The sequence below is a fragment of the Equus quagga genome, chromosome 6, assembly GCF_021613505.1.
Source record: "Equus quagga isolate Etosha38 chromosome 6, UCLA_HA_Equagga_1.0, whole genome shotgun sequence".
In the NCBI taxonomy this organism is placed as follows: Eukaryota; Metazoa; Chordata; class Mammalia; order Perissodactyla; family Equidae; genus Equus; species Equus quagga.
In genome coordinates this window covers 96,288,920-96,309,628 of record NC_060272.1, presented here as the reverse complement: position 1 = coordinate 96,309,628, position 20,709 = coordinate 96,288,920, and the positions used below count along the sequence as shown (strand labels likewise).

At 41.7% G+C, this 20,709-nt stretch overlaps 1 protein-coding gene across 2 annotated transcripts in view; it reads left to right on the top strand.

Moving 5' to 3' along the window:
• Positions 1–20,709, top strand: part of PCSK5 (proprotein convertase subtilisin/kexin type 5) — a 437,872-nt gene that overhangs the window by 357,678 nt on the left and 59,485 nt on the right. For both annotated transcript variants that reach the window (XM_046664811.1, XM_046664810.1), the window contains exons 25-27: positions 13,297–13,339; positions 15,806–15,942; positions 16,790–16,990. In XM_046664811.1, the coding sequence (XP_046520767.1) occupies positions 13,297–13,339; positions 15,806–15,942; positions 16,790–16,990 (381 nt within the window). The remainder of the gene's footprint in view (positions 1–13,296; positions 13,340–15,805; positions 15,943–16,789; positions 16,991–20,709) is intronic.

The following is a 20,709-nucleotide window of genomic DNA, read 5'->3' as shown; positions in this document are numbered from 1 at the left end:
ACAGAAGTAAAGAGAAAGGAGCAATGAAAACGTACCTAGTAGTCCATAGAAACCATCAAATCACACAGAAGAGAAAATGTGCAGCAATGAATAAGACGCTAAACACAGCAAAACTCTCAGATCAAGGGAGACATTTTTGAAGAAAACGATTTCCAAAATCTGTGAAGTTTTAAAAAGGTAGAGTAACAGGCAAAGACTCCAAACCTAGAGGGAAGGATGAATTCTCTGGCTGGTGCCTCCTGATTAATGAGTAGAAAGTGATCCAGTTGCTATAGCGACGTGAAGATACACAAAAGAAAACATCACTTCTTTAAAATATTCTTGATGATGAATAGGCAGAGTCTTTCAAAATACTTTTTTTTAAACGTAAGAGGCTCTTTTTTTTTTAAGAGCATATCACACAAGATGACTCAGATTTTTTTTCCCCCAGATAACAGGACTTGTTTACATAAGCCTTAGTTTGTTTACACAAACCAGCTATTCGGGCAAAAAGTAACGACCAGAAAATATGTCTGTTGGAGAATAAATTTTGTTTTTCAGCAGTTTTGTTTCTGTTTAGGCAGCAAGGGAGATAAATGCACGTTGTCTTGGTTTTCCTTTTTTCTAACAATATATTTAGTTGGAGAGTTTCCTTGGATGCTGAGAATGTGAAATGCACCTAGCAGAGTCAGGAAATGAAAGGTTATGCTTTCCGTAACCTTCTCTTGTTGTCTGAATGGAGAGGTAATAAAAAATATGATTTCGATGGGACTGCACGCCTAGTTCCTTTGCCTTCTCCAGCTTGGCTCCAGCAGCACCGGACACTTATTTCAGTATCCAAAAGATTGTTCTGTTTTGCTCCAGGCAGTTCAACTTTGGCAGAGTATCCTGAATAGATTGGAGATTCCAAGCAAGGTCTTGAAATGAAAACTGCAATGATGAAATATCCTGGGGACCCCTCATAGGGGGCGGAGGGCTCTTAATTGAATGATTTGGGTAAACTGTTGGTACAAGGCCCAGCCAAAGAGTCCCAAGGCCTACGGCCTGGACAGACATTCTTTAGCTGACAATGTGATGTTGGCTTTGCTAATCTGTACAGGAGTCAATGGTCTTGAACAGGATAGCAAGGCTGCATAATATGGTCTTTCAGAGTGGATGTGTGAATATTTTTACGCTGGGGTATGTAATCTTAAATAGAGGATGTGTGGAGAAGGAGATCGAGAAATCACTTGGCATTCATAGGAAAAGAAGTTTCTAAATCTGCATTTGTTCTGCGTGACCGTGGACAAGTGACTGAGCTTCCTCAGGGATCAGTTCACTCATGCTTAAAATGAGGAGTTTGGACCACCTGGAGTTCAGCAAACATATCCAGCTCCTCTTACGTGCTGTCATCTCCCACCTGTGTTCCCAACAATCTCTTCTCCTGAGATGTATGGCTCCAAATACAGCATCACTCAGCTGCTCAAGTCAAAATTCTAGGAAACCCTTTCTCTCTCCCTCTCTCTGTCTGGACTTCATTAGAGATACTTCTCTCCACAATTTAGAACCAAGTGAGCGTTAAGATTGAGGAGCAGGAGGGGAGTCATACAGAAAAAGATCAAAGTATCAACTTGATTCCTTAAAAGACTAAAATGGAGAATGTGAATTAGATCTATGAAAAGTGAGCTTTCTAACACTCCCCCACTCTGATTAAACTCCCATCTCACTCAGTTAGGCACGCTGAGTTCCTTCTCTCAAACTCATGACTCATATATGATAAAGCATTCCCCTTTCCATTACAAAGAAATAGGGGAATTAGAAAGGAGAGCTAGTAGCTGTTTTTCCAATATTGTGAAGATCAAGGCAGAAACACAGAGAGAAATGGTGTCCCTCACACATTCGCTATATCACTGTATTAGTTTCCCAGGGCTGCTGTAACAAAGTACCACAAACTGAGCAGCTTAAAACAAGAGAAATGAGCTTTCTCACAGTCCTCGAGGCCGGTTGTCCAAAATCAAGGAGTCAGCAGGGTAGATTCCTTCTAGACGCTCTAAGGGAGGACACTTCCTCGCCTCTTCCTATCTTCTGGTGGTTGCCAGCAATCCTTGGCTTACAGCTGCATCACCCTAATTTCTGCCTCCATGGTCTCATGACCATCTTCCTTCTGTGTCTGTCTTCACGTGGCCTTCCTGTATGGACATCAGTCACTGGATTTAGGGCCCACCCTAATCCAGTAGCTCAGTCTAACTTGATTGTATCTGCAAAGATCCTGTTCAGTAAGGTCAGATTCACAGATCCCAGCGGTTAGGACTTGAACATATTGTTTTGGGGGACATAATTCAACCTACAACAGCCACCGAGTCATTTCTACTTCCTAAATATTTTTCCCTCTGTCCACTTCAGCCCATCTCACTACAACACTGGAGTTCAGGCCACCAACATAGTTCACATGGATACTGTAATTGTCTTCTGACTGGTCTCCCTAATTCTAGTCTTTTTGTACTCTTTTACTCTCAAAATCCACTCTCTATACTGCAATAATGGTGTGCTTTCTAAAATTTAAACCTGATCATAACAACTGCCTACAAATCTAAAATGATTTCTCATGGCTCTGTATAAAGTCTGTACTCCCAAGCATGACATACAGCTTCTCCTGACCCAGCCACTACTCTCTTCAGTCTTCTCTCTCCTGTCTCTTCTTGCTTCCTTGAGCCCCAACATCTACTCCTTACACTCGCTACCCCAAATTCTTTGCAGCCCACTTTTGTACTTTTCCCATTCTTTTACTAAAAAACCTGTATGTTTTGAAGGTAAGAGGAACTGTACTGTATTCTGACAAGATCTTGTCACTCCCTCTATAGTTGCTTCAAGGGGAACCTCATGAGCCCTTTTACTAAAGGAATTACCTTCATTTATTTAGCTCTCTCTGCCTTCAGGCCTTTCCGCATGGAAAGGATTCTACCCTCTCTCCCTCAGATTCATTTTTCAGTTCTCATGTAAGCCTTCACTTCTTCAAGAAACCCTTCTATTACTGCGCTCCCCACCATCCCCACCACACCCCTACCCCCGGTTTAGGTATCACCCTATTTTCTTCCTAGTAAATTGCTCATAATCCCGTTGGTAACACTGATCACACAGCATTCATTGCAAGATCTTTTTACTTGCTGCATTCTCCCCTGAGCTCCATATTGTACGAGGAATTAGTCATCACTGTAGTCCTGGTAGGATTCAAAATATATTTGTGGAAGGAATGAATTAATGCTGGGCCTAACACCAGGCGCTAGGTTTGCAGAGATGAGTAAGCTCTATTCCCTGACTATGGCAGATCATTAACAATTCACTACACCCTACGTGGATGATAGCTGCAGCCTCAATACAAAGTTTATCAGAAGCTCAGAAAAAAGATTCATTCTGTCCGATGAACCAAAGGGCTCAAAAGAAACAAACAAAAATGCTTCATACCCTTATGACTTTTGAGCTGGGCCTTGAGGCTAAGTTCACTTGTGGCTCTTATATTTTATGATTCCAAATCTTTCATCAAAATTTCAAAGATCTTTCTGCCACTGTGTTTCTAAAATGACTGATGCTCTTTCATCCACCAAATTTTCAAGTCCTCTTCTCAAGGTATTTTCTTTCTTCTTACACACTGTCTCTTTGTCATTCTCCACAGACTAAGCTGTTTGTTTTCTTGATTATTCTGCAATTTTAGTATGGTGGGTCTTCTTGCAGATACTTTTTCTTGGTTTGGTATCTTTTAACAATTCTGGAAAATTCTCAGACATTCTATTCTCTTTGAATATTGCCTTTTTCCCATTCTCTCTATTATCTCTTTTTGGAACTTTGACACATATTAGACCTTCTCATTCTAAACTCAATATCTCTTATTTCTCTTTCCTGTTTTCTATCTGTTTGTCTTTCTGGACTGAATTTCCAAGCTTTTCTTTGTATCTATCTTTGAATTTGCTAATTTTCTTTCTGCTATGCCTAATCTGCTGTTTAATCAACCCACTGAGTTTTAAATTCCAATTTTTATGTTTCACTTGTAGAGGTTATATTTGGTTCTTTTCAAAACTGTTTGATTACTTTTCTGGTTTCAAGTTGCTCTTTCATTTTGTAAAAAACATTAAATATTTGTTATTTTTATATACTGTGTCAGATAATTTCAAGATCTGTAGTCTCTGTGGGTCTGATTCTGCTATGTGTTATTTCTGCTGACTTTCACAGTACCTGATTTCCTTGTGTGGGTTATGTTTTTAAACTGTGACCATTTTCTTGAAAATTTACCCATGAGAATACTTTCAGATCTGGGTTAAGACTACATTCCTCTAGAGAGGATTTGCATTTGCTTCTACCAACTGCCTCAGGTACCTACCTGGAACTACTTTAAGTTGAATTTTCCTTTTGAGATGTTCCAGAACACACAGATAACATGAATTCTGATTATAAACCAATGTGAGATCCAGTTTATGGTTACAATTCTCAGAGGAGGTTTTTTGTTGTTGCTGGCTTTTTGTTGGGGGTTTTTGTTGTTTTGTAATCTACCCAATGCCAAGATCAAGCCCAAGATGATGTTCTTTTGCTGTCCCCTTCTCTTGGCAAGTTTGTTTTTCGTTCATCCTTACCACTGAAACTGTAGTCCTTGGGTTCACCTTTCAATTTTGTATTTTATCTGGCAACTCTAACTATAATAAGAATGCTTTGAGTTTTTCCATCCAAAAAGAGAGATAAAAACTAGGTAAGCAGGAAGAAAGAAGGAGAATTATAATTTGGTTTCTTGCAGGTCCTAAACAAATATTTCTGTGGTGTGCTAGATTAGATGTTTGTTTATCTACCCTACATTTTGCCACATTGCGGTTTCTTCTCTAATTAGCTTTGTTTATTACTGTACCCTCATCAGATTGCAAACTCCTTGAAGGTAGAGATTGCCTTTCTTATCTGTATATACTCTTTATAATATCAAAGCAGTATATGGACTATCGTACATGATCAGTTAAGTATTATTGCTCCTAAGTCCACTTCACTGCTAGGTGGTCCTCATTTTCCATCCATCCAGGTGCTCAAGCAGGAGTCAGGAAGTCATCCTGCTTCCTCACCTCCCACATTTTATCATGTAATCTTGATTTTACCCTTTTAGTTTCTCTCCACTCTGATTCTTCTTCATTACTGCACTCACGGTCTTAGTTTATCCCTAATCATTTCTCCTCTAGTATATTCCTTAAAAGAGTGTTTCTCAGGCCAGCCCCAGTGGCCTAGTGGTTAAGTTCAGTGTGCTCCACTTCGGTGGCCAGGGTTCAGTTCCTGGGCACAGAGCTACACCACTCTATTAGTGGCCAAGCTGTGTGGGTGGCCCACATACTAAAAAGTAGAGGGAAATTAGCACGGATGTTAGCTCAGGGCGAATCTTCCTCAGGAAAAAAAAGTGTTTCTCAAATGTGTTACATGTAATCCTAGTTTTGCAAGATTTAATAGATGTAACCATTTCTACAGTTAAATAAGTCATTTTCTACTTATTACAACACCCACAGTGATCTTTTTAAGTAAATCAGATCACATCAGATCTTTTCTATAAAGCTTCTCCTGTCTCCCCATTACTCTTAGATTAGAATGCAAACCTCTTTCCCTGACCTATAAGAGCATATTTGGTCTGATCCTGCCCATGACCTTGGCCTCATCTCCTGACTCTCTTCCTTTCTCTTCATCCCCTCCAGCCTCACTGGCCTTCTTGATGTTCCTTGAACAGATCAGGCTTTTCTTGGTCTCTGTCTAGAACACTGTGCCCTCAGAACTTCACATGGCTAGCTCCTTGTCATCATTCAAATCTCTACTCAAATGTCAATTCTTAAAAGGCTCTCTCCCTAACTAGCCTATCTAAACCAAGACATCTCTTCTCCACTCCAGTCTCATCACTCTCTAACTCTCTATCTGAATTGATGTACTTATTTTTGTGTGTCTCTTCTTCATTCAATGCATATTACTGGAGCATCTACTTTGTGCCAGGCAATCCTCTTGGTACTAAGGCACGAGAAAACAAAACAAAACAAACTGTCTGCAGAGAGCTTGCATTTTAGTGGCTGTTTCATGCATTTATTGCAGATTTACATTTTATTTACATTTTAATAATTACCTGATTTTTCTTTTTTTGACTTTCTTCTCCCTAAAATGTAAGCTCCAGAATGAATAAGTGAATGAACATACAGCTGTAGTGAGCAGTCCTTATAGGCCCTCAGCTGTGTATATTTGTACATCACTTCCACGTGCTAGTCAGCCTAGAGAAGAGTGAAAATCCACAAACAGCCTGCCAATTATGACATTCCTTTGTTGGAATCAGAGGATTTGGTAAAGATGAGAGTCCAATAGAGAACTGAGCTCTCTTTTAGCCAACATTTGTAGACAATGATTTAGATTATTTATTCAGGTCTCTTCTACTACTGTGTCCCTCCAGGGGGTTGTGCCCCATTGTCAGCTGCACCATTTGCATTACTGCCAATTCAAATATTTATTCATTGTCCTTGGACACCAATGAGGACAAAATGATTGAAAATCATCAACAGTCTCCCCAACCAAATACTGTGTATCCCAGCACCACTGAACCCTCCAGAAAAATCTTCTGCTTTGGCAAAGCTGTCATAGGGTCCATTTTGTATTTGAGTGTTAATTATTTAAAGCAATTCTAAGGACAAGACCTATTTGAATTATGTACTTTTTAGTGCAATTTGAGGCTTATAATTAGCTGCACTCTTTGGGAATATATAAATCTCTTACCCAGTTCATTATCCTTGGATGGATTGAAGAATGTCAGTGACTCTCCTACAAATTTGTACAGCATCGTCTAATAACTAAGTACATATTTACTCCGGGAGAATATGCATTATTGACAATGTGGTTAATTATCTCCCAAAGTAAATTATGTACTGGCTGCTTGTAATGCTCTCTCTCTGCTCAGACGGAGCAGTAGTACATCTCAGTAGGGGGTGGACATTCTGCTGATGCTCCAACAAGGCTGCAAGAGCTCCAAACGGGAATTGTCTAAGAATACTTGTGACAGATCCTAGTCTGCTGAGTGAGTCTGAGGCAGGGCCTAGTCATCTGCCTCCTTTACAGAATCCTATCAGAAAAGCAATATATATTAAAAGTGAATATTTTAAAAGGAGTTTGTATAAACATCTGCCACCATTTTAACCACACCGTGGAAGAACGTCAGTCTTGTCCTGGTGAGGTAGAATTAAGAAGTTCTGAGAGACAAAATGGAAAGATGAGAAGATAGAAGTCGGCAGGAAAGGGACAGAAAATGAAGACCATAACGAAAAACCCAGCTCCCTTGGGGAGACCCGTGGGAGGAGACTGTGTCCAAACATGTGGCCCAAATGACCCTGGGTCTCATAACCTGAGCACTTTCTGTCTTTCCTTAATAGCATTTTTGGTTCTAATTAATTCTATAACACACATTTATTAAGAAAATATAGAAACATATACATATACATAAATGAAATCAGACAGAGATGACTACTGTTAACACTTTAGCTTTTTTCCTTGATTGTTGATAAAGCCATATCTATTCAGGTAGATAGCTAGACATACACTATATACATATCTACATATAGATTATCATCCTTTCTCATAATCTCTCATGAAAATGTTTCCATGTCATTGAACACTCTTGAGGAACAGAATTTTAATGGCTGTCTACTAGCCCATTTTGTATAAATGTACCATATTTTTTTAACCTACGTCCAACAGATGAACTTTTAGGCTGTCTTTCATAGGGACATGATCATTGGTTCTTTTCAACTAGAAAGTTTGTTCTGGGGAACAACTTTAGGTAGTAAAGCTATAGAGGGTGGTGGAGATGTGGGAAAAGTGGAATCTAGTCTTATTATTCAGACATGTTCATTCATATCTATATTTTCAACTTATCTCTCAACCCAAAAATGCTAGTTGAGCAAGTTAATTAGAATCATATGGTCTGTCTACAAATAAGGAAGGGCTGGAAGCCAAATGCAGGGGCTCCTTCTATACATGCAGATGAAGGAACCCATCAGAGAGCCATTCCTTCCAGTTATAACTTTAAGGGATGAAATGTTAAACATACTTTTGGAAGGTTAATGTATGAATTCATTAGCTCAGATGTGGCATTTGGTTAGGTGTGGCCTGAGTCACTGGTCTCCAAGGAGAGGTGTAGAAGACAAGCCATTGGGCTACAGAAAAAAATAGAACCTGTAATCACAATTATTTTTATGTTATCCTCTTAAATTTTCTACTTTAGCAAACCTTTTTAATATATGTAAAGTATCCTTGCACCAGTACATATAAATAATTTATCCACACACGTATATGCATTACAGGCACAGGCTAATTTTTTTTTAAAACAATGGGGTGATCAATCAAAAATGTATGGAGATTACTACTTTAGATTTCTGTTCTTGATGGAGCTTGGAGAGTTATTGGAGCTAGAAACCTATGAAGTATGGATGGAGCAGCAGTTTGGTGTAATACGTTGCCTAAGTGTGGGAGGCACAGAGAAGGTGAATAGAGCCCCAGGTTTGGTAGAGCCTAGGATATAGGTAATTGGACTTGGGAAGGTGAGTGAGCTAAAAGGTTGAGATCATCTGGGAAAAGCAAGCATTCGGGGTATGTTGAATTATAATAAGGTGGGTGCCATTTTATGGCAGATTTATAGTTCTAGCCAAAGAGGTCAAGATAGAAGGAGCTGAACGAATTTAGGACACCTGAGAAGAGACTGAGGTGAGTGAGAGCCTAGGAGCCTCCCAAGAGTCCAGGTTTAACATGTCCATTAGTCTATCATCCCAAAGCAGTAACCTAGTAGGTCTTTGCTATAATGGGACACAGGACAGACGGGTTTCAATAGGCAGTGGCAGAGGGAGAGCTGGCTAGCATGGGGTATGGATGAAAGTCCTAGACGCCCAAAAATATGTCTTGAAAGAACTAGCCAAAGGTAAGTTAGCAGCACCTTGAAATGAACTTCCTCCCCTTTTTGCAGAGAGTTTATTCTTCCTAACATTATAGATATTATATGATAAAGGGCTATTCTTAAGATACAAAGTTTCTTCTGTCTCCCCCAAATGAAAAATAAACATAAAATAAGAACAACAAAATTAGAAAAAGCAAATTAGAGTTATTTTAGCTTGTATGTATCTTTAATTATGTGACTCAAAGTTTATATAAACCATAAAAATAAATTATTTTTCTCTGGACACTGTTAAATATTCAATTCCATCTCAAGTTTAAAATGTCCCCTTTCCAACACATTTTGTAGATATGATGTACAGTCATTCACCACATAACAATATTTCGGTCAATGACAGACCACATTAACAACCTTGGTCTCATAAGATTAGTACCATATAACATAGGTGTGTAGCAGGCTATACCATCTAGGTTTGTGTAAGTACTTAGGAGAGGAAGAAATTTTCTTCTATCCTTCTAGGTTCTTCTGGCTGGTCTAAAAATTAAATTGACGTGAGACAGATTAACATGAGAAAAACAAAGAAAAGTTTAATAACATGTTACACATGGGAGAAACCAGGAAAACCGAGTAACTCACCAAAATGGCTGAAGCTCTCACCTTAAATATCACCCTCAGCTAAAGACAAAAGAAGATGTTGGGGTGGGGAGGGTCAGGGACTTCATGAGGAAGGAAGGCAATTCACAGCTAGGTGAAAAGGAGCAAAGGTTGAAAAACAAGTGTTTGGCCACACAGAAACAGAAGAACACAGAGGGGAGCCCAACAAACAGGCTTTTCTAGGTTCCTCCCTGTCTGCTACCTCACATATGTTATGCTAAGGTGATAGCTCGCTTCCTGAGACAGGATTTTTATCTGAATTCTTTTAGGCAGTTAAGGGGGAGGTAACAAAAAAAACTTTCTGAGTCTTTTGTTTCTTAAAAATAATCAGTCTAAAATTGTCCTCGTGTTAGAGAGTCACATTTTGGAGTGGCAAATTTTGTTCCCCTTTGGTATACTCTATAATGTTCGCACAAGGACACATTTCTCAGAACATATCCCTATTGTTAAGCAACACACGAATGTGCAGAACATGGCCATGATCCGTCCATACTCGATGGTGAAGGCTATAGGTATTACTGAGAACAAAATAAAATGGCTGAGAACGTAAGTTAACCACTGAAGGTGACATTGACAGCAAAAGTCAATGTCTCCTTGAGGACAGTGAATTTGTGATGAATCCCAGCCCTGTGATTGCCAAGGAAACAGTGGAAGGGTGACACAGAGGATCATGATGACCTCTCCAGACAGAGTGGACACTGTGGTCTTGCCAACCCCCCCGCCCCCCCGTAAAAATGAGACAATAAAAATGAGCTTTCTCAAGAAAGACAGGCTGTGTCCGTGTCTTGACAAGGCATCTGCTCACACATTCTCCTTAGCCGGGATGTGAGGAGCCAGAAGCCAGTGACCACTACTGAAGGCTTTTTGCCAAATGTGTGAGGTTCTCTCTCTGAATTCTGACTGAAATTGCCCCATCCCTCCTCCAAATATGCTCTCTCAGCTCAAAAGTTTGACAAGATCAAACAACCAGAGCTATTTAAACATCATACTTTGGATAACACCTTTTAAGACAGTTAGCAATTCTAGCTTGTTTAGACTCTCTCCTGCCCCCCTCCCCCCCACACACACTCACATTAGAAGCCAGGAAAGTTCATCTTTCTCCTTAAGCCACCCCTCCTCACCATCCAAATGCCAAGATGACTTAGAGTCAACCTCTAGGTTTGGGATTGTTACCTTTCCTTAATCCCATAACAGCTGCCTCTCAGTGGTCAAGCTAAATCCATTTAGCTTATGTCTGACTGGTGGATCTTCTGGAGTGGAAAAATTTTAAAAATAGTTCTTAGTTTTTAGAACAACTGGTAATAATGAGAAAGACTAATGGGCATTCATAAGTTGTTACAAGACAGAATTTCTGCTCTATGCATTATTCATTTATGCAAACTGTTGTAAAGGTACCACTTCCAGCAACTGGGCTGGAAAAGTCCCTGAACTCAGAATTACATTGGTATGCACATTTCTGAGGCTTGGTTCTGTTTAATATTTTCGTCAGTGACCTGCTTAAAGGAGCGGAGAGCAAACTCATTAAGTTCCTGGATGGGAGGGATGACCAGAACATTAGAGAAAAGGATTAGAATTTCCCCAGCCCTTGCCAAATTAGCAAAACTGTCAGAGTCAAATTTGTTCATTGGGGACAGGCAGGGAAAAGTAATCTGCCCAAATGCGGGCTGAATAGTAGCAACTTATTTAGGGGCAGAATAGAAAACAATATGGCTGCAAACACAGACGTGTAGCAGGAAGTAAACTGACCCAGTGGACACACTCGTGATCACTGGGGCCTTTGCACCCCCCTAAAATGGATTCTGATCCCCAATCCATGGAAGCCTAAAACCCTCCCCCAAGAATTCTAAGAATTCCAGTGAGCTTTTCTTTTTCATGGCACCTCTAGCTTCAGACTCCTGATTGCACTTAATTAGCCTGGCTTTTGGTTCATTTCGCTGTCATGCTCTAGTCGTCCTATAACAAACCATGTGGACCCAGACATAAAAACCATTCCCCTCCGTGAGCAAATCATGGCCTCCTGCAGAAGGGCATTTCTATCTCCTTGGTTCTCTTGGCTCTTGTTCAGTCCTTCCGATTAAACTTCTACCCCAAGTAGTTTAAGAGGGTATTTTTCTAAATATATACAATTTTCTCCCTAAGAGGCACACTGGGGCCAGCTGTTAAGATAATAACATTTATACCTGTGTTACCTAACAAAGGTGACCATGACAAAGTCAGGAGCCAATAGTACTATAGCCAGGGGCCAGCAAACATTTTTGGTAAAGTGGCAGATGGTAAATATTTTCTATCTCTATTGCAACTACCCAGCTCTGACACTGTAGCACAAAAGCATTCATGCACAGTAGGTAAATGAAAGGGCATGGCTGGCTGGGTGGGCCATAGTTTGCCAACTCCTGCTAGATGGAGCTTCAGAATCTTTGGCTTTTGGGGAAGCTTAGCAACTATCTTGTCCAACCAGTTCATTTTACACCAGTAGAAACCAGGACCTGGAAAGCACAGTGACGTTTATACAATGCAAGACAGTCAGGCCAGGGTTAAAACTTCAAACTAGAAACAGGTAGACCAGTCTCCAGGCCAGTGCCCTCTCCACTGCATCATCACTAGATGATTTCCAGAAGCTTCTGGGGATCCCTGCTTGAATGGCAGAGCCTCTTCTAGAAATTTGTCCACTATAATTTTTGGTGCAATGCCTTAGTTGTATTATGTGTAATACACAGTAGTGTCTTGCAACATGCCTAGGAGGACCCAAGATGAATGTTTGACTGAAGATTCAGGCGATGTTGACTCTACCACAAGGGGCAGACTTTGTGAAAACCAGAATACAGCCTGGACTAGATTAGAAGAGGAAGCTAGGCACAAAGTTCAAAGGACATAGTTTTATTTGGTTAAAGTTAAAGGTGACATAAAATCTTCGTGTACCAAGAGGAATGTTTTAAAGAGGAGCAATTGTTTTCTATCTCCTATTAGAATGAAAGTGTAGGTCTGGAGTGTAGATCGGATGACAGAAAGAACTTGCTGGAGGTGTAACTCTGTTACTCCCAAGAACTCTGGTCCAGAGGAAGTTGCAGAATTCCCTTAATAATTGGATCTGGGGATTAGCATCTTTCAGGGAGGGTTAGGAGAGAGGGAAATAAGTGAGTTAGTGATTCTTAAAGTTCTTTCTCTCTCATTAAGTCCCCCAAAAGCTGTAGTAAAGAGTCCTTCTCTGAGCCAACAGGGACACATTGAATCATTAGACTTAATGAGAACAGGACGGTTTCTTTAAGAGGGTTGTGAAGTGCGGAACACAAAGTAAATACTATATTGGGAAAAAGTAACTGTCCAGATTTCAAAGGAGCCTCCCAAAAGACACTCCCTCACATTGGCAGGCGATGGAGTAACTCACAGAAAACCCACCATTCAGGGTGGGAAGCTTGCAGCCCCTTCCAATGTGTATGTGTGTGGACATGCTTGGTGCCAGGAGTTTCTTAATGTGGATGGTTGATCTGCAATTTGAGGACCCAGTAGCTTGGACCTATTCCTTCTTGAAAGTCAGGGCCAAGTAATTATGAGAACTCTTATTTGACTAGCTTTGAAAAAGATAAATCATGGCACATATCTTATTACTAACAAAAAAATGGTGCAATCTGTTCGAATGTCATTTCTACAGAGTACATTTCGTGAAACTATCCCAGAAGATTATTTGTCTCAAGCCACGACTTTTCCAAATGATGAACTCTTGATGATTATTATTTTTCCTTCTTATAATTTTTTTCCAGATGATCCAGGAACCTGCACGTCATGCGCTATGGGGTATTACATGTAAGTCTGGTCTTCTTTTTCATGGCACTAACTTTTCTGCAGTTTAAGCATTACTAATTTAATCCTAAAGTCCAGTGATTAAAGCAAAGAGGCCCTGCAGCCTGAAGCAACTCAACCCTGTCAGGCTATTAAGGAACAATTCTTGGATTGAGCATTAAGAGCCCAGCTGTTCTCTTGCCTCGAAAGGAGGCCTTCTCTTTCTTGGTCTTGGAAGTCACCCAACTGACACTGGTGTCTAGGAATCTTGCCATGGGTTACCAAGATTCAGACCTTGCTGTTTATGGACAGACCTTAATAATATACCCGACCCCACACAAGCTGTTTCCAAACGTCTGCATGGAGACCTTGTCCTTAATGGGAGTCAGACGGTCCAGGATGAAGCCACGTGCTACATTAGTTCTTAATCATCCCCAGGGTAATGAGAGACACAGACCACTGGATAACTATCCTCCTCAAATTTCCTAAGACAGATCTACAAAGCAAAGATGGTGTGTCTCCACATCACCTCCCGTGTCTAGTCTAGTTTCCCTTTCAGGGTACATTGGTGCCGATCTTGGAAGAAAAACGAAGAAAGGGAGGTGAAAAGAAAAGGGAGGCCCAGATTTTGCAGAGGCTGCACAGTCCTCCCTGTCATCATAGGAAGTGGGGAGTTTTGTGATGACAGGTTCTCACATCCACTTCCTTTCTTCGCCTTTCCATGAAGATTGTCAGGGACATGGGATCAATGTTATTCTCCAGAAGAGAAAGCTGAAGCTCAGAGAGGCTATGGGTTCCCTCACATTGCACCACAAAGCTAGTGGGGGTGTCTAGATTTCAACTGTGATGGGCTGACTCCTCCTGTCATCACACTGCCTCTCACCTCTGTCAGATTCCAGGAGCTGGAGGTGGGGTAATGGGTGGGAAGATGTTCAAAGGGGTGAGAAGGATGGGAGGGAAAGGAAAATCCAAAAAGCTGAAACATTAAAAACGATCAGTTAACCTTATCATTATTTAACCTTATGGTTTTAACTGAGGTTTTCTAGAGTAGCCTATTATTCTCTACTTTGACTGTCTCTATATTATGGCACTCCTGACCTGCTGATTTAAATTATTGTTCCATTCAAACAGGGGAGGCAGGGTGGAGAAGAGGCCCCCAGGCTGGCTTATTGTAAGGTAGACTAGATGACAGAAATGAGCAGAAAGTCATTTGTCAGCCTGTTCATAGTTGGCATTTAGCCAGCATATGGCCTGCCACAGAGGCCCCCAGCAGAGATGAACAGCAGAAATGCAAGCAATCCTTGGTGAGGTCACACAGCTAGGGGCATAAAATGTTCCTCCAAGAATGGAGGAAGGAGAACTTCAGGACTCAAAGAAAGAAATAGTGACCATGCAGAAATGGGGGAAGAATTCTCCTCTTCGTCCCTCTTACCACTCTGCATCCCTCCAGCCTAACTCTACCCTTCTTAATTTTGACACCAGAACACGCCTCTTAACCTGCACCTACTTCCTGTCACCTGAGAGCATCCTCTGGCAAATTTTGGAACCACTCTTGTCAGCTTCTCCAGCTTACCACCGCCCACTAATGAGCATGTTTCATAAAACCCTTCGAGAAACAAATACACTGAAGGAACACGCCCAATATCACTAAGGGTAAAACATGAGATAGTTGTTTCAGAAACACACATTTATAACCCTTTAGAATATTTAGTAACTGTGAATTCACCTAACTAAACACTGTAAATAGAAGTTAATAAAGAAATGCAAAGCTCTCCTCTGATATCTTGTTGATGCTATGAAATTCACCAAAGGGCAAAGTTCAACTTCATTCCACTCCCCCTTCAAGTGAGCCTGTAATTCAGGGGAGTTTGAATTAAACATTTTACTGTAGAATGAGAATAATGGACAATCTGTGTAAAAACATATATACATAAAAGCTAAGGCACTTTACTGTTAATATTAACAATTGGCTTACAGACATTTTGGTAAGCTATTTGAACTCATCACTGATCTGTTTCAGCCCTCGCAGGTGCCATGTGGCAAAAGCACACAAGCAGTCTGTTTAAACAGATCTTGATTAAAATCTTAGTCCCACCTGTAACTACCTATGAGACTTTGAGCACTGAATCTTGAGACTCAGTTCCTTTATCTAGAAATTAAAGATAACGGCTACCATATGGGGCTTGTGTGGAGGTTTAAATGAGTTAATACTTGACACATAATCAGTGCTCCGTAAATGAATATCAGGACCCCTTTCCTTCTCTCCAACCTCCTCACAGCTGCCCTGATAATCGGTCCTCCGAGTCCAGAGGCAAGTGGTTAATGACTTGTTTGGAGGGCATACAGACTGAGAGGAGCTTTTCTCCCCTGAAACCCAAATATCAACCCCTGTTAAAAATGATGGTAGACATGTATAAGGAGATTAAATGATGGTGGTTATGAGAAGTAGGTCAACATAGCTCATGGGAGAAACTCTGCCTTCTCCCCCAGGTTTGAACACCACTGCTATAAAGCCTGTCCTGAGAAGACCTACAGTGAAGAATTAGAATGCAAAGCATGTGATACCAACTGTGGCAGCTGCGACCAGAATGAGTGTTACTGGTGTGAAGAGGGCTTCTTTCTCTTGGGTAAGCCCAAAAATGGCATCGTACAAAATGAGAACAAGGCTCCAGAGCTCTACCCAGAAATGGGAGCACTCATTTGATTGGTTTCAGAGTCTTCATGTGCCTCTTGTCCAAGGAGGAATTTTAATTTGGTTTGAAAATAAACATTAGCCGGGAGTACTTCCTTCTCCTTTTATTACTGAAACATAATTCTCATTTCACTAATTAATTTCAAATATCTCCCAGCTGATGGATACGAGACTGAATGCAGCATGGCAATGGGGGGATGCTGAAGATCCAAATGCTTTGGAATTGAAGTCACCTGCAATGTTCAGGGCCATGACTCCTTGAGACTTAATCCATGCTACATATTCCTGAGCACTGTAAAAGTTAAACGAGGTCCTCGTCTTAGGTTTTGCTCAATTCATTGACTTTGAAAGAAGCAGATAGTTATGAAAGAAATACACTGTGAGTCTTCCAGTTGAAGAATAATAGCCCAGCACTCTTGAAGGTTTGTGGGAGAGAGAGTGGAGCAGACAGCCCATAATGATCTCCAGTGGTTCTCTATACAGAGATTCATTTTATTTGCAGTTTTTCAAGCCCTTGAGAATGTAAAATTCTTTTTTCTATGCTCTTAACCCTTCGAGCCAATTTAAATTTTCAGTTAAAAGAGGGCTCAAAGGGTTGGATTTCTTAAGGCACATTTCTTGGATGAAATAAGCTAATGCCATCTTGGTTTCTTTAAAAATAAACTCAAACAAAAATGTTCCTGAGATTCCCTTTGGCCTGTTTAGAACTTGGCCTTGCACGGAGCACTGAGCTAAGCCAGCCAAGGTTCCGCCTTCATGCTTCTCTCTGTGTTCTTATGTAGGCGGCAGTTGTGTGAGGAACTGTGGCCCTGGCCTCCATGGCGACCCAGAGATAGGAGAATGTGAGCCCTGCCACCGAGCCTGCAAAACCTGCACGGGCCTTGGCTACGATGAGTGCAGCAGCTGCCGAGAAGGACTGTGGCTGCTGAATGGGACGTGTGTGAGTCCCACCCAGACCCAGGTGGAAGGGAAATTCTGGAATGGTATGTGCCTCCCAAGAGAGATCACAGGTGTCTAGCTTCCTCCTCTGCATCCCAACCCTCCTCTTCTTTAAGCCTTGCCTTTGGGATCACCAAGAGATGAAGGATGGGCAGTGAAACAAAAGTTCAGAGTGAGAATCTAGTTTGAGCCACTCCTGGGACCTCTTTGATGTTCACGGTGGGAGAGGGTAGGAGGCTGCGGTTGGTTGGCATTTGGCAGGAGGGAAAACCCAAAGGGCAACTTAAGATTGGTCTGGCCACTTGACTTTCTACCTGGATAGAGTAGCCCTTGGAACACACAAAGAGAGTCATATAGGGAAATGGCCAGACTACTATTTTCTCAAAGATTTCAGAATAGCTTCTATCACATTAATGTACCTCTTTATCATGGTTACCAGTAGGATTGGCTTTTCCAGTTAGATAAGGAAGAACTCTAAAGTATTGGAACTGAAGCTAAAACAGCTGCTCTTTCTAGCTGGATTATTAGAGCTTGCCATCATGCAAGCTTGCCTTTTAAAACTTGCCCTCGCCTGTTGCAGATGGGAAAAGAGGAGGGCTTGAGAGGGGACAGGAGGGAGGAAAGTGCGGGATCCTGGAATCTAGCAGAAAAGCCTGTGCGTATTCACTCCTACCTGAGTCTGCACGATTGGCCTCCTCACATTGGAGCCTCAGTCACAGGCTTCCTTGCAAGGTAATCACAAACTTTCAGTGACCTCTCCGTATCTGAGGTGGTTAAAAACAAAATCCTCTTCCTGCTGGAAAAATCTGACTCATATTCGATGCAGAGGCGCTCACGAAAACAAGAGATGCTCTCTGATTTCAAGGCAAGGATTTGGCAAAAAGGTCATTTCAGTGCAGAAGCTACGGCAGCTGAAGGGAGGTCTGCTCCGGAGGAGTCTTCTAAGGGCTGGAGAGAGTGATCGATCTGGGGCAGGAGAAAAGGCTCTTGCTGGGTTTCAGAGGAAGGATGTCCATGGCTGTCTACTATGACAGTGCTGCTCATGTGACTTAAAGGAAAAGCAGCTCAGAGACAGTCCCAAACCCAGCAGCCAAAGCCCACGGAGAGCACAGGGCTAATTTCAGAGACATAGCCGGGAAGAAAATCATTCAATCCAGATTGGGATATCTTCCGTGAATTATAGCTGAACCAAAATGCTGAAAATGAGTTTGTCTGGCATTCAGGCATTTGAGAGGCAGTGCAAGCCAAGAGGAAAATAGTCTGGTGCTGTGTTTCTAGCTCAGAACATCTGTATTTTATCTGGCGTCCAGATGATGGAAAGGTCCAGGGAGCCCGGAGTCAGAGCAGACTTGATTCCCCAAATGATTACACATCCCTTTCAACTAGACTACGCTCTTAGCAAGCAGAAATCAGGCTTTGATTGTTCCCCTTTGTCGAAGAACCACACCCATCCCTCTACATCTTCTATTATCAAAATGTGATGTTTTTGAAGAGAGGAAGGAATTAGTCCAATTGGGAATTTAGCACTAATGAGGGATTCAGGAAGCAGATGACAATGTTTCCCATGGCTGGAGAAAAGCAATCAAGTCAGTGACATGGCTGCCCTTTTCCACTTCTATGATCTAGGAAATAAGACAGGCAGGCTGTTAACAAAGAGAAAAAACTGTTTTGTCACTGAGCAAGGAAAGGCCATAGCTCACCTCCCCCAGCATAGTTTCACTGAAATGGACCGTGAATAGGACACGCACTTCATAAGGCCCTGGGAGGATCTGAGCCATCCCTACAGCTTTCTCCTGACTTCTTTTCCTTAAAAACAAGGTTGAGAGTGTGGTAGGAGAGCAGAGGGTTCCAGAGAGCAAGGATGAAAGGGCTACACCTCGAAGATGCTGGAAAGCAGATTGCAGTCATCCTGGGTCTAGTGAGAGGGAGCCCAGACAACTTACAGAGTGTTCGTGAGAGAACGTAGCTGCCTACGTGGTACCAGCCAGGTTTTGTCATTGTTTTAAATACAGATTCAGATGCAGGTAGGAAAGGTAAGGCAGGAAGTCCATTCCTTCGCCCAGTGAAGTACAGCACAAAAAAGATGGCGCTCGCAGCCGCAGACCGTGACCCACCCCGTGAGTCTAGTCAGCATGTGCCGGGGAAACACTCTTGAAATAAAATCCAACTAGAGTTCATTGAACTCCTCTTTCAATAAGGTGGCCAATCACGAGGAGGGTGGCAACGAGGAGAGAGCCATCATTCTCTGTCAGTTACCAAGAGAATGGGAATTCCTCCTACCCTGTCGAGGGACGGAGATTTCCCTACACCTCAGATATGTCTGGAAATCCTCTAGCCAAGATTAAATAATCGCCAAAGATGGCTGTTCGACTCTGTTCTTCCCACCACCAGAAAGTCACTGCACAAAAGTACAGACCATGCCCGGACCCCTGCCCCAGTCACTAAGATAGTGTGATGAATACTTAATCCAGTGTTGCCACATAGCAGTGACAGAACCAGTGTTAAACAGGCTGCGATGGCTTCAGCAGGAACTCAGGCATCACACGGAGCCACCATGGGTGGAAATGTCCAGTGGGGCAGGCCACGGGCCTTGAACGAAGATAATGGCTCCAGCTGGTTTCCTGAACCCACTGTTGGGAATGGAAACTGTTTACTCGATTACTGTTAAATCATTAGGATTTTCTCAAGTGGTTTTTTCCCCCTGGTAGTGCTGGAAAGTCCTAGGAATAATTCCTGCGCATTTCCCCTACCCACCTATTTCCATCACTGATTAAAACCACGTTTGTAGCGGGCTCTAATTACATATTCTGACGATAGTCTAATCTATGAAGTGCAGACATGGTGAATTAACTTTTTATCTTTGACCACATCCTAACAATTTATCACCAGCCTGTCTTTTGATCTTAATTCCTATGCTCTGAGAAAGATTGGAATCCCAGAGTCAGTCACAAACGCTGAGAGCCGCTCACGTGTGGGAAAAAATTTCTCAATAGTGGGGAGATATGTGGCCTAGATAGTAAGTGAACTTTAGAGAACTTTAAAGATGCCATGAAAATCTGGTTTTTGAAAGGTTTCATAGATGTATATAGCTGCCTCAGTTAACTCAGAAAGGAGGACATCATTTTTACTTAATTAACCAATCGGAACGCAGAGTGCAGAAAACACATGTCTCTGGGGAAATAATTAAACCTTTGCCCCGTGGTATGAAGGAGCCGTGTGTGTCCACGTGCCCTGATTGTTACACATCCAGGAATTTTATAAGTGGATCGTCAAACCATTGGCAGCTTGAAGTCAGCTATGGTGGGAGTATTTAGACCAGGGGAATTGGCAAACACTACAAATCAAGTTTTTGTTTTGTTTTCGTTTCCAAAGAGCCATTTTACCAGCATCCCACTGCTTTGGCCTCTACCAAACTATTTTGAAATCCAGTTTAATTACTGAACCATCTGTCTAGTGAATGCAAGCTGGAGAGTCAGGCATACCTGAATTCAAATCCTGGCTCTGTTCTTTACTAGCTGTGTGACCTTGAACAAGTTCCTCATCCTCTCTGAGCCTCAGTTCCCTCATCTATAAAATGACAACATGAAACTACCTCACACAAGGTCATTTTGAGAATTAAATGAGAGAACACATACAAAAGCTCCCAGCACGTAATATGTCACAATAAAAGTTAATCTATTCCCTAACCCTTTAACCTGGTCCAGTTGCACCGCATGAAACACTTGGTCATTTTCAAAACAGCCTCCCTAGCTCATGGGAGAAA